At 49.1% G+C, this 14,498-nt stretch overlaps 1 protein-coding gene across 1 annotated transcript in view; it reads right to left on the bottom strand.

Annotated features, from left to right (window-relative positions):
* Positions 1–14,498, bottom strand: part of LOC120055127 (PEX5-related protein-like) — a 182,934-nt gene that overhangs the window by 73,207 nt on the left and 95,229 nt on the right. Inside the window, exon 2 of the mRNA XM_039003055.1 lies at positions 704–815. Coding sequence (XP_038858983.1) covers positions 704–815 — 112 coding nt within the window. The remainder of the gene's footprint in view (positions 1–703; positions 816–14,498) is intronic.

The following is a 14,498-nucleotide window of genomic DNA, read 5'->3' as shown; positions in this document are numbered from 1 at the left end:
GGCGCTGTAGATAATCTACAGTACAGATGTTCATACTATCTGTTGATAAGCAACTGGCTACTAAGGTTAGGGTTAGGTTTAGGGTTAGGATACGGGTTAAGGTTAGGGCTAGGTTTAGGTTTAGTGAAGGCACTGTAGATAGTATGACCATCTGTATTGTAGATTATCTGTTGATAAGCAACTGGCTACTAAGGTTAGGGTTAGGTTTAGGGTTAGGATACGGGTTAAGGTTAGGGCTAGGTTTAGGTTTAGTGAAGGCACTGTATCTTAAAGAAACGATCGCTAGTTTGAAAACTTGGCCTCATATTTCTGTCATGCTGCTTTGTTCAAAACTCCAACCATCCTGCGCCCCGGGTATACAGCCAATCAGCGGCCACAACTGCCTTGGACACAGAGATGTATGGTATAACTTTGCAATCATTGGTTTCCATTTGGCATGCATTTTAAAGTTATAAAACCTGAGTCTCAGCATTCTGTTACCATTCTGTTACCTATAAGAACGTGGTAAATAAGGGGCTGTTTGAAAGAGAGTCATGTAAACATAGCCTTTGTTTGGTTTTACAGGTTAACACCCTGTTCTCTGTCTGAAATAGGTTACAGTGTTATGTCATAGTGTTATGAAATGTCAATGACTAATGCATGAAGGTGTGACTGCAGCTCCGGGCTGGGTAGACAGAGAGGAGTGGGAGGTCAGTGGAGGTACCTGCTGTGTTTGAAGTCACTGGGCGGGCAGCTCCATCGCACTTGGTCTCACAGAGGAAGTCGTCGATGGAGGGGCTTAGCAGGGGGCGGCTCTCTTGTTGCTCACTCACCAGCTGCAATTGCAAGCAGACGACACTGCTCAAACTCAGACACAACATGCCCTTTTGACCCTTTTCTTGGAAATGACAACGTGACCCAGACGTTATAACATGTGGTGATGTGTACAAGTGTAGGTCTTTTGAAACAGTGTATTGTTTGCCCCCCAACACACCTGCACAGACACACACACACACAATCATGACACTATTTGACCCAGCCACTCTGATGTCCACTTCATTTGACAGATGTATTTTTTTGTTATGAACTGTATCCACTGTGCACTTTGTAGTGATCCTGTGTAAAAAATGTAATTCAAACAAAGTGATGACATGATCTTTTGTGACCCACCATTCCTCCCCATCCCCCCCACCAGTTCATGGGTGTTCTGTTTTTCCCCTGAGGACCCACAGCTCAGTTGAGTGCTAGCTCTGTGAATCCGTCATCTGCCTCTCCCAGTGCCCATTTAGCCAGCCTTGGCAGAGGCGGAGACTTACGGTGTGTGTGTGTGTGTGTTTCCCCAAGTGTAATTGCTAAGCCATTAGCAGTTGTTTATCTCCCTTCCCAAACCCATGCTAAAGCTAATCACCTTGCCTGTGAGGCATCCTTGGGCTGTCGCTGTAGGTTTACCAACACTGATGTGGCATAGGTCACATCCCATCCATTATCATTACCCTGAAGTAGTTGTCCCAGGTTTAACTGGCCCATTTGCCATCCTGTGCTCTAGTGACAAAGCAGATTGAAACGATTGATTTGGTTTGATAAAAATGGCCCCACCGTCATTATTGTCTGCTTGTGCCATGTGCACACAATGTGAATAGAGAGGAAACATGACATTTTCCATCCTTGCTCTCCAGAGTTGTGTTTGCAAGCAAAATCTTAATGAAGGCACTAAAAAAATATATTTTACAAGCCATGAAGTTGCACTCAGCCTGCCATAGAATACGCTTGATATGAAAGGTGCTGCCCGCGGTTTCATGACCCGTCCGTATGTGCTCGAGCTGTGGCTCTAACGATGATGCAACTGTATTTTCTTGGAATTAATAATGTGGCTGGTTATTAGCCACTCAAGCCAAATTGAGAAAAAAAAAAGTTTGACCCCGCCATTAATTGCTAAATTGGGAAACTGATTACCTGCATCTCAGCATATTTGAGAATTAGTAAAAGTCTTATTCTTCACTTGTCAATTTGGGACAATAGGCTAGCTGACAAAGACGTGGTCCTCCTTACGCAGCGTTTTTTGTACTGTGCGGTATTTCACAGAAAATTTTATGACGATTACAAGTACTTTTATAGATCAATAGACAGACACGTTTCTCAGTGGGGACTTTTGTCTCCCTTTCAGAATGACACAAAAATCCAATTCCTGTAAACCTGTGTGAATAACAGCTCAACTCTGACAAAGATATTCAGTACACAAAAGATATATGAATGTGATTGTCTGTGAATGACTAACTGTGGGAGTGTTCTGAATCTGCAGCAACCTGAAAATGCTGGCCCGGTTTACTTAATGGGAGTTTATTAGTGTTTTATCCTGCGCTGAGACTAACTAACTTTGTTTATTTCCAAGAAAGACAGTTTGAAGTTACCTCACTTCACCCTCTGCTGTTGTTGATTTAGTGCAGAGAGAGAAAGAGCTACAGTATTAGCTGTCTTTTTAGGCATGTTATTGAGCTTGAATAATAATCTTGTATCCTATCATTTTGTACTGTACTATGTTGTTTTAAGACAATTTGTACATTATCATAATAGGTTGTCAAACAGTTATGAGGAATGCCAGTGCGAATACATTGTATGTTTGCTTGGGGAGAACAATTTGAGTTCCAAGATACTGGAACTGTAATAGCTAAGTGTTGCATGGAGGCACCTCCAGCCAAAAGTCATGATCGATCGTTTTATGAAGGAATTGAATTCCTTACTTCATTTCACCCTCCAAACCTCAAAGCGTAACATCCTGCTGTATAATCTTCAGCAAAATGGGCCCTTAATGAGAGAAGCAAATCATTTCGGAGGTCTTTTAGGGCCCCTGCCACTTAATTAGATAATTTCCCCTGTATTCAATTACAAAATGTGCCTCACTTCTGGCACAAATATAAAAAGATTGCTGACATTAATGGGAATTATTAAGGGGACAGACCCCAACCGGCTAATGAGAAATGATGGCTTAGAGAAGCACTGAGAGAAGCACTGCAGGGCCTTACAAAAAAAACACATCAAATTAGCAGCGTGAAATAGCTATTTTCACATGTTGAGCTTAAATTTCCCACATGAAACCATATTTTCACATGTATTACATTTAAAGTTGACATTTTAACACCACATTTTCACGTGTAAATTCAATCACATATGAAAATCTAATTTGCAGGTTCACATGTAGGAAGAAACTCCCTTTCACATGTGAAAATCACAATTGCAGTTACATATGTGAAAAATGTCCACATGTGAACTTGCAATTCCACATGTAAAAGTTTTTCTGTATGAAAGTCAATGCCTGTTAAAGGGGCAAACAAAACAAAGTCATCAGCGATTGGATGATCTCTAACTACTCAGAGTATCATTGTAACGGCTTTCTTCCATAGGTGAAGGAGAGGACCAAAGTGCAGCGTGGCTAGTGTTCAACATGTTTAATAAAAGAACAAGTGAAACACTACAAACAACATACAAAATAACAAATGTGCAAAACCGATACAGACCTATCTGGTGCAGAACACAAACACAGAGACAGGTAACAAACACCCACAAAATCCCAACACAAAACAAGCCTCCTATATATGAGTCTCAATCAGAGACAACGACTACCATCTGTCTCTGATTGAGAACCCACACTAGGCTGACATAGAAACAGACAAACTAGACACACAACATAGAATTCCCACCCAGCTCACGTCCTGACCAACTAAACACATACAAAACAACAGAAAACAGGTCAGGAACGTGACAGAACCCCCCCCTCAAGGTGCGAACTCCGGGCGCACCCCTAAAACTCAAGGGGAGGGTCTGGGTGGGCATCTGTCCGCGGTGGCGGCTCCGGCGGTGGACGAGGGCACCACTCCACCATTGTCTTTGTCCACCTCCTTAGCGTCCCTTGAGTGGCGACCCTCGCCCCCGACCATGGTCCAGGAACCTTCACCAACTCCCCTCTACAATAGAGGAGACAACTCAGGACAGAGAGGTAGTTCAGGACAAAGAGGTAGCTCAGGACAGAGAGGTAGCCCAGGACAGAGAGGTAGCTCAGGCCAGAGGGACAACTCCGGACTAGTGGCAGCTCCGGACTGAGTGGCATCTCCGGACTGAGTGGCAGCTCATGACTGGAGGGCAGCTCATGACTGGAGGGCAGCTCATGACTGGAGGGCAGCTCATGACTGGAGGGCAGCTCATGACTGGAGGGCAGCTCATGACTGGAGGGCAGCTCATGACTGGAGGGCAGCTCATGACTGGAGAGCAGCTCATGACTGGAGGGCAGCTCATGACTGGAGGGCAGCTCATGACTGGAGGGCAGCTCATGACTGTAGGGCAGCTCATGACTGAAGGGCAGCTCATGACTGAAGGGCAGCTCATGACTGAAGGGCAGCTCATGACTGAAGGGCAGCTCATGACTGTAGGGCAGCTCTGGCAGCTCCTGACTGGCTGGCGTCTCTGGCAGCTCCTGACTGGCTGGCGTCTCTGGCAGCTCCTGACTGGCTGGCGTCTCTGGCAGCTCCTGACTGGCTGGCGTCTCTGGCAGCTCCTGACTGGCTGGCGTCTCTGGCAGCTCCTGACTGGCTGGCGTCTCTGGCAGCTCCTGACTGGCTGGCGTCTCTGGCAGCTCCTGACTGGCTGGCGGCTCTGGCAGCTCCTGACTGGCTGGCGGCTCTGGCAGCTCCTGACTGACGGACGGCTCTAATGGCTCGGGACAGACGGGCGGCTCTAATGGCTCGTGGCAGACGGATGACTCAGATGGCGCTGGGCAGACGGATGGCTCAGACGGCGCTGGGCAGACGGATGGCTCAGACGGCGCTGGGCAGACGGATGGCTCAGACGGCGCTGGGCAGACGGACGGCTCAGACGGCGCTGGGCAGACGGACGGCTCAGACGGCGCTGGGCAGACGGACGGCTCAGACGGCGCTGGGCAGACGGACGGCTCAGACGGCACTGGGCAGACGGACGGCTCAGACGGCGCTGGGCAGACGGACGGCTCAGACGGCGCTGGGCAGACGGACGGCTCAGACGGCGCTGGGCAGACGGACGGCTCAGACGGCGCTGGGCAGACGGACGGCTCAGACGGCGCTGGGCAGACGGACGGCTCAGACGGCGCTGGGCAGACGGACAGTTCAGACGGCGTTGGGCAGACGGACAGTTCAGACGGCGTTGGGCAGACGGACAGTTCAGGCGCCGCTGGGCAGACGGGCAGTTCAGGCACCGCTGGGCAGACGGCAGACTCTGGCCGGCTGAGACGCACTATAGGCCTGATGCGTGGTGCCGGAACTGGAGGTACCGGGCTGAGGGCACGCACCTCAGGGCGAGTGCGGGGAGGAGGAACAGGGCTCTGGCGATGCACTGGAAGCCTGGTGCGTGGTGTAGGCACTGGTGGTACTGGGCTGGGGCGGGAAGGTGGCGCCGGATATACCGGACCGTGAAGGAGGACACGCGCTCTTGAGCACCGAGCCTCTCCAACCTTACCAGGTTGAATGGTCCCCGTAGCCCTGCCAGTGCGGCGAGGTGGAACAACCCGCACTGGGCTATGCAGGCGAACCGGGGACACCACCTGTAAGGCTGGTGCCATGTACGCCGGCCCGAGGAGACGTACTGGAGGCCAGATACGTTGGGCCGGCTTCATGACATCCAGCTCGATGCCCAACCTAGCCCTCCCAGTGCGGCAAGGTGGAATAGCCCGCACTGGGCTAAGCACGCGTACTGGGGACACCGTGCGCTTTACCGCATAACACGGTGTCTGACCAGTACGACGCCCTCTCACTCCACGGTAAGCCCGGGGTGTTGGCTCAGGTATCCAACCCGGCTTCGCCACACTCCCCTTTAGCCCCCCCCCCCAAGAAATTTTTGGGTGAGCCTCTCGGGCTTCCAGCCTCTCTTACGTGCTGCCTCCTCAATCCAGCGCTCCTGGGCTGTGGCTGCCTCCTTCTCCTCCCAAGAGTGGCGATTCTCTCCCACCTTTGCCCAGGGTCCTTTTCCGTTTATGATTTCCTCCCATGACCATTCCTCCTGGCACCGCTGCTGCTGTTGCTGCTGCCCATTGCCACGCTGCTTGGTCCGGGATTGGTGGGTGTTTCTGTAACGGCTTTCTTCCATATGTGAAGGAGAGGACCAAAGTGCAGCGCGGCTAGTGTTCAACATGTTTAATAAAAGAACAAGTGAAACACTACAAACAACATACAAAATAACAAATGTGCAAAACCGATACAGACCTATCTGGTGCAGAACACAAACACAGAGACAGGTAACAAACACCCACAAAATCCCAACACAAAACAAGCCTCCTATATATGAGTCTCAATCAGAGACAACGACTACCATCTGTCTCTGAGAACCCACACTAGGCTGACATAGAAACAGACAAACTAGACACACAACATAGAATTCCCACCCAGCTCACGTCCTGACCAACTAAACACATACAAAACAACAGAAAACAGGTCAGGAACGTGACAATCATAGCCAGTGACACATTTTCAAACCGCCGCTTTACCCACATAAGTTCTGGCTCTGGCCCAACCCATCGGTTTCTGGAGCAATCAGACAGCTCAGAATGTGTTCACATTCTGTGAAAGTTCGGGGAGGTACTACGAGCCAGACTCATTGAGGAGAAGAAACTAACTCTGTGGGCGTGGTGTAGCTTTTGGCCGTAATCTGGGTAGCCAGGCAAATTATATGTAAGCATTAATTCTTGAAGAATACAAGGTATAAATGCCTCATGAGCTTAGTTCAACTGTCGTACCTCATCAAAACCCGAAATATAAGCTTGTTTTACTCCAATGTTTGTGAACAAAGTAAATGTAAACAACCACCGTGTAGCTTAAAAACAAGGTTACAACTAAAATGGTTATATCATGGATGGTTAATCCTTGCATCCATAGCATTGTCGTGTCTGTGACTATCATCAAAAAGCGAAGGGAGAGTGCATGCTATTAACTGGATTACTGTATCCTCTCAGTCTCTTAACATTAAATTCATGACCAGCAGCAGTAGCACCCTCACGGATTTTCTATTGCATACCATTGTCATTATTGTTGGTCCGTACATACAGTATCTGACTTTATGCTGCACACTGCACAGTGTATTTGCAAGTGCTGCTAGCCTTCGCCTGACTTTATGAGTGACATCTACATGGTGGTCCTAGGGTGTCCATGACGGAAGCTATGAATCACAGATGAACACATCGTTCTCATTCGTAGCGTCCATCATGGAGACCATGGGACCAACCTGTAGTAGTCACTCACACAGTCAAGTGAAGTCTAGTGGCACATGTAAATACACTACGCAGTGTGCACACAATGAATGAAGCCCCTTAAGACCCGAGATACAGTTAGGCCAATGCCGACGAGAGTGATGCATTACAGAGAGACGGTTGTGAAACCCCATGATGTCCACGTGACGATCGCCCATAAAGATAGCTGTTCTTGAATGCCGCCATCTATTTAGCATAAAATAAGACAAATTGCGGTGCCAGGATGCAGACCTAAATCTTGTCTGTAAACAAGCATGCGTCGTGAGGTGGACCATCACTTACTGTTGTTCTGATCAGGAATCGGTTCTGTAACCTGATTTAAGATGTGAATCTCTGTGAGAAATCAATATATGCGCCTTGGTGTTGAATATACTATACATGTGCCCAGGGAGACAGTAACCTTACCTTGGTTCAGGGTCAGCTCTGTCTCTCTTGACCTCTTGGTTGGCCAGTCCAAACAGATTATTGATTTGATGATGACGAAAATAAACACATCCAAAAACAACTAACAGGCAGACCCAAAGTAAAGAATCAAAACCAAACGAAAGGCTTCATGGCCACCAAACCAACCAGCAGCCTCATCGCTCTCCAAGCCGGCACTCTGACTGAAGATCACCTTAATTGGCAGCACCTGTGTTCTTTGTCAACCAGGCTCAGCGTTTGGATAAGGTTGCTGCTGCCCCCTGGGGGAATCGAGTGTGGAAGTGGTAGTGAGCTGAAGTATGCTGCCTGAACTACCTAACCTATTCCCAAACACTAAGTAAGTAGCCTATTGAGACATAAAGACAGTAAAACGTGACATCACTAAGAGCCCTATTTAATGAAAGCTGGTAACTAACTTTCCGGGATATGTATGAAGTGATTGATTCAAGAACATGCTTTCTTACGTATCCCGGAAAGCCTGGTGAGGCGTATTAGTTTTGATTGAATGGGGCCCAATACTGAACGTTATGAAGATTTAGCAAGCAAAAAGATCAAGGTCATGGATCTTCAATGATGCTGGTCCGTTATTATATAGAAGACCTTGTGCTATTTGAGTTAATAAAACATCCTTACGAGGGGTCTTCAAAGTACTTACTGTAATTGCCAAAGGGCTAACTCTAAATAATGATCTTGGCTAACCCTTTTTTCATTACATGATAGAGACCTCCATATCTTCCCTGCTAATCATCCTTCGGCCAATGGGGACAGGCAATCCACCCAAATATCTGTGTTTTACAGAATCTCAGGAAACTACCAGGTAAAGAGGAAAGGCCAATTATAGTTAATGTCCTGGCTCCAACTGAGACACAAGAGGGGTTGGCCCACACTCGTCCTCCCAAGCCTCTCCCTTTGCATTGAGGTGGATGCTACCATTTCTCAGCACATGCATTTGTACCTTTTTGCTTGCTATCCTGTGCATTGCACATTGCTCCTTTGTTAACAAGTGCTCAAGGGGAAAACTTCCGCTAATTGTGTCACCTGGGCATGACTCCAAGAGCTTTCTTAGATGTTGTTGTCAAGGGAACCCTGAAACAGTTAAACCCATAGGAGTATTGAGGGTGTGTGTGTGTGTGTGTGTGTGGGGGGGGGGGGGCAGTGAAGATGTGATGGAAGGAGCAGCCCTGCATCATTTTGCTGTAATTTTGGTGAAGAGTGACGTGACAGTCAGCCTTAGGATACTAACAAAGTATATCTTGTTCTTTGTTAGTATTACCACTGATTACCACTGATTTCTCTCTCTCTCATTGTTAACTTGGCATCATCCTGCTTACTCCTTTTCAGCAGGTTTCATGTTGATGTCCTAGGGACAGATGCATCCCCCACATCCACTCCCATACCCTATGAACTTGCACAGTGAAGATATGTTTGTTTATTATGATTTATGTTATAGTACACAGTGATGAAAGTTAATTATATTAATACAGCATAATTGGGCAACACTTTACTTGCCCCCTAGCGTCATAACACGTTATGATACGGTCATAACCATGTCATAATATGGCATAACAGCTGACATATCTTGTCATAACCTGTCATAATATGGTCATAACACTGTCATGACCCATATATTTACACCTGTTGTGACATATACTGAACAAAAACATGCAACAATTTCAAAGATTTTACTGAGTTACAGTTCATATAAGGAAATCAGTCAATTTAAATAAATTCATTAGGCCCTAGTCTATGGATTTCACATGACTGGGCTGGGGTGCAGCCAAAGATGGAGCTTGGAGGCCAACTCATTTGGTAGTGTGGGGTTTTTATAAGGTTTTTTGACATGCTTAACTAACTATAAGCTAGTAGGGCTTCTTATGCATTAAAGTTTGAATTGCTGACTCTTGTGAACCTGCATTTTCCATTAGTCTCTACTCTTACCAGTGCTCTGTCTAACCATGAATATCAGCCTGAAATGTGTGTGTGTATGAAATATGTGTGTGTATGCAACAAAGTATCAGTAGTGTGGGCGCTGTACTGTGTGACGAGACTGTGCTAATCTTAGAGAGACACAGGAGGGGGTGAATCATGAGACTGCTGACTGAGGTGTACAATGGACAATAACAGATAAGCTATACACACGAAAAACATATGTGAGGTTCTGAGTCATGCACTATAACCCAATACTATAACAAACGTGATTAGCAACTATATCATATGTGATTGGATATTGACAAACTGTTGGTCTGGGCGCCTGGATGTCTGTGTGTGTGTGCTGGAAGTAACAGTTAGCTCAGATAAGAAGCTGGGAAGCTGTAGTTAGCCTTGAGCGAGAACAGTGGACAATGTATACAGGTGCAGATATCTCAGACAATGTTATAAAACTGTCTGACCCCAGTCTCTGGGGTGAGGGAGCGTAATCTACACAGCAACAATGAAGGGACACCAGAAAGCGCAAAGAAGTTGGGACCAGCTTGTGTGCCAACATCAACGATAGGCTGGGTAAGTCTAAACCACGCCCAGTCTCTACTCTGACAGGCCGGCTCGGAAGCGGGAACTATCTCTGTCACGAGTATAATATACTATCTTTGTCAGAAACAAATCAGTTCTCTGTCTTATCCTGCGTTGTCACGACTTCCGCCGAAGTCGGCCCTTCTCCTTGTTCGGGTGATGTTCGGCGGTCGACGTCACCGGCTTTCTAGTCACTACCGATCCATTTTTCTGTTTCGTTTTGTTTTGTCTGCATAATTACACACCTGGTTTCAATTCCCCTATTATGTTCCCTATTTAACCCTCTGGCTTTCATTTCTGTTTTGTCCGTGATTGTTTGTTACGTTAGTGGTTGTTGTTAGTTCATATGATGTTTTGTAATTATTCCCTTTGTGGAATTTTGCTGTCATTTTTGAGTAAACGTTTTGTGTTTCGCTCAACACCTGTGTCCTGCATTTGACTCTGCTACTTCGCCGCACACAACCCTGACAGAATCACGGACCAAACTTCAAATGGAGTCAGCAGGCACAACCAGCCCCTCTCTCCCAGTCGGGGAGCAAGTTCAACAGCACGCGACCATGTTACACAGTTTAGGGACCGCCATGGATCGCGTGCTGCAGACAATGGACCGATGGGAGAGAGGAAGTCTCCCGGGTAATCATACCCCATCAACCCCACCCGCGCCTCTCCCTACTCCACCGGTCATCCCTCCATCGTCAGGACCCAGTGGGATTCGGCTCTCGCTCCCAGGAGCGTATGATGGTACAGCAGCCGGGTGTCAGGGGTTCCTCCTACAGTTGGAGTTATACCTGGCAACTGTTCATCCGACCCCTTCAGGACGAGAGAGAGTGGGCGCCCTCATCTCCTGTCTGACTGGAAAGGCCCTGGAGTGGGCCAACGCCATCTGGGGAAGAGAGGGCCAAACCCTGGATGACTATGATGACTTCTCTCGCCGCTTCCGGGCGGTCTTTGATCATCCACCTGAAGGGAGAGCGGCGGGAGAGTGTTTGTTCCATCTCAGACAGGGGATGAGGAGCGCTCAAGATTTCGCCCTGGACTTCCGTACTCTGGCCGCTGGTGCGGGATGGAATGAGCGGGCCCTGATCGATCACTACAGGTGTAGTCTACGAGAGGACGTTCGTAGGGAGTTAGCCTGCAGGGACACCACTCTTAACCTGGACCAGCTGGTGGATTTATCTATCCGGCTGGATAACCTGTTGGCCTCCCGCGGACGTCTAGATCGGGGTCCGCCCATTCCATTACCCAGCCCCTTGGATCCTACACCGATGGAGTTAGGAGGGGCTGCTAGAAGGGAGACCGGAGGGAGGACCACTCCATGCACCAACTGTGGACGCAGAGGACACACTGCTGTCCGGTGCTGGGGTGTTTCTCCTGGAAGTCGAGGTAGCAGGCGGAGCACTGATGGGTCATCTCCGGTGAGTAGGCACATAACTCACCCAGAGTCTTCTGTTGCGCACATGTGGTTACATATAGAATTTCCTGAGTTTTCCTCGCATCCCCAGCATAAGGCGCTAGTAGATTCAGGCGCAGCTGGGAACTTTATTGATCGCTCTTTAGCACATAGATTAGGGATCCCTATTATTCCTGTTGATGTTCCCTTCCCTGTACATGCCTTAGATAGTCGTCCTTTGGGGTCGGGGCTGATTGGGGAGGTCACAGCGCCCATCGCTATGAGAACGCAGAGGGATCACGAGGAGAGAATTAGTCTCTTTTTGATCGACTCTCCTGCGTTTCCTGTTGTGTTGGGTCTTCCCTGGTTGGCCTCTCATGATCCGATTATTTCGTGGCAACAGAGGACTCTCAAGGGATGGTCCTGTCAGTGTTCAGGTAGATGTGTAGGTGTTTCCTTAGGTGCCACTACGGTGGAAAGTCCAAACCAGGTTTCCAACATGCACATTCCTCCCGAATATGCCGATTTGGCACTCGCCTTCTGTAAGAAGAAGGCGACTCAATTACCACCCCATCGACCGGGGGATTGTGCGATAGATCTCTTGGTAGACGCTAAACTTCCCAGGAGTCATGTGTATCCTCTGTCACAGGAGGAGACGGTGGCTATGGAGACATATGTCACCGAATCTCTGGGACAGGGATACATTCGGCCTTCCATCTCACCTGTATCCTCGAGTTTCTTTTTTGTGAAGAAGAAGGATGGAGGTTTGCGCCCGTGTATTGATTATCGAGGATTAAATAAGATCACGGTAAAATACAGTTACCCGCTACCACTCATAGCCAGTATGACCGAGTCATTACACGGGGCGCGCTTCTTCACAAAATTGGACCTCAGGAGCGCTTACAACCTGGTGCGTATTAAGGGGGGAGATGAGTGGAAGACAGCATTTAGCACCACTTCTGGGCATTATGAATACCTCGTCATGCCGTACGGGTTAATGAATGCTCCATCAGTCTTCCAATCATTTGTGGATGAGATCTTCAGGGACCTGCACGGGCAGGGTGTAGTGGTGTATATAGATGACATTCTAATATACTCCGCTACACGCGCCGAGCATGTGTCCCTGGTGCGTAGGGTGCTTGGTAGACTGTTGGAGCATGACCTGTACGTCAAGGCTGAGAAATGTCTGTTCTTCCAACGATCCATCTCCTTCCTAGGGTACCGCTTTTCAGCGTCAGGGGTAGAGATGGAGAATGACCGCATTTCAGCCGTGTGTAATTGGCCGACTCCAACCACGGTAAAGGAGGTGCAGCGGTTTTTAGGGTTTGCCAACTACTACCGGAGATTTATCCGGGGTTTTGGTCAGGTAGCGGCTCCCATTACCTCACTGCTGAAGGGAGGACCGGTGCGACTGCAGTGGACAGCTGGGGCGGACAGGGCTTTTGGTCACCTGAAGGCACTGTTTACCTCGGCTCCAGTTCTGGCTCATCCTGATCCTTCCTTAGCATTCATAGTTGAGGTGGACGCGTCCGAGGCGGGGATAGGGGCTGTGCTGTCTCAGCGTTCGGGTACGCCACTAAAGCTCCGCCCCTGTGCATTCTTTTCGAAGAAGCTCAGCCCGGCGGAGCGAAACTATGATGTGGGGGACCGGGAGTTGCTGGCTGTTGTCATGGCTCTGAAAGCGTGGAGACACTGGCTTGAGGGGGCTAGACACCCTTTTCTCATTTGGACTGACCACCGCAATCTGGAGTACATACGGGCAGCGAGGAGAATGAACCCTCGCCAGGCAAGGTGGGCCATGTTTTTCACCCGTTTTGATTTCACCCTTACCTACAAACCAGGTTCCCAGAACGTTAAGGCAGATGCACTGTCCCGGCTGTATGATACAGAGGAGAGGTCCACAGATCCCACTCCCATAGTTACAGCCTCTCGCCTGGTGGCACCGGTGGTGTGGGAGGTGGACGCGGACATCGAACGGGCGTCACGTACAGAGTCCATTCCACATGACTGTCCAGCTGGGCGTCTGTACGTTCCGTTTGATGTCCGCGATCGTTTGATCTGTTGGGCTCATACGTCACCCTCCTCTGGTCATCCTGGTATCGGTCGGACGGTGCGCTGCCTTTCTGGGAAGTACTGGTGGCCCACTTTAGCTAAGGACGTGCGGGTTTATGTTTCCTCCTGTTCGGTATGTGCACAGTGCAAGGCACCTAGACATCTGCCCAGAGGGAAATTACAACCCCTTCCCGTTCCACAGCGACCATGGTCACACCTATCGGTGGATTTCGTGACGGATCTTCCCCCGTCGCGGGGTAACACCACGATCCTGGTCGTTGTGGATCGGTTTTCTAAGTCCTGCCGTCTCCTTCCTTTGCCCGGTCTCCCTACGGCTCTACAAACTGCGGAGGCTCTGTTCACCCATGTATTCCGGCACTACGGGGTGCCTGAGGATATAGTTTCTGATCGGGGTCCCCAATTTACGTCTAGAGTCTGGAGGGCGTTTATGGAACGCCTGGGGATCTCGGTCAGCCTTACCTCAGGTTTCCACCCCGAGAGCAACGGGCAGGTGGAAAGAGTAAACCAGGATGTGGGTAGGTTTCTGAGGTCCTATTGCCAGGACCGGCCGGGGGAGTGGGCAGCTTACATCCCCTGGGCCGAGATGGCCCAAAACTCCCTCCGCCACTCCTCTACCAACCTATCACCTTTTCAGTGTGTGCTAGGTTACCAGCCGGTCCTGGCACCATGGCATCAGAGCCAGATTGAGGCTCCTGCGGTGGATGAATGGTTTCGGCACTCAGAGGAGACTTGGAACGCTGCCCACGTACGGCTACAACGTGCCATCAGGAGACAAAAAGCGAGTGCCGACCTCCACCGCAGTGAGGCCCCGGTGTATGCACTTTGTTATAGGTTACAACTCCCCCCTGATTACCGTATTAACCC

The sequence above is a fragment of the Salvelinus namaycush genome, chromosome 10 (assembly GCF_016432855.1).
Source record: "Salvelinus namaycush isolate Seneca chromosome 10, SaNama_1.0, whole genome shotgun sequence".
Lineage (NCBI taxonomy): Eukaryota > Metazoa > Chordata > Actinopteri > Salmoniformes > Salmonidae > Salvelinus > Salvelinus namaycush.
This window is presented reverse-complemented; position numbering and strand designations above follow the sequence as displayed.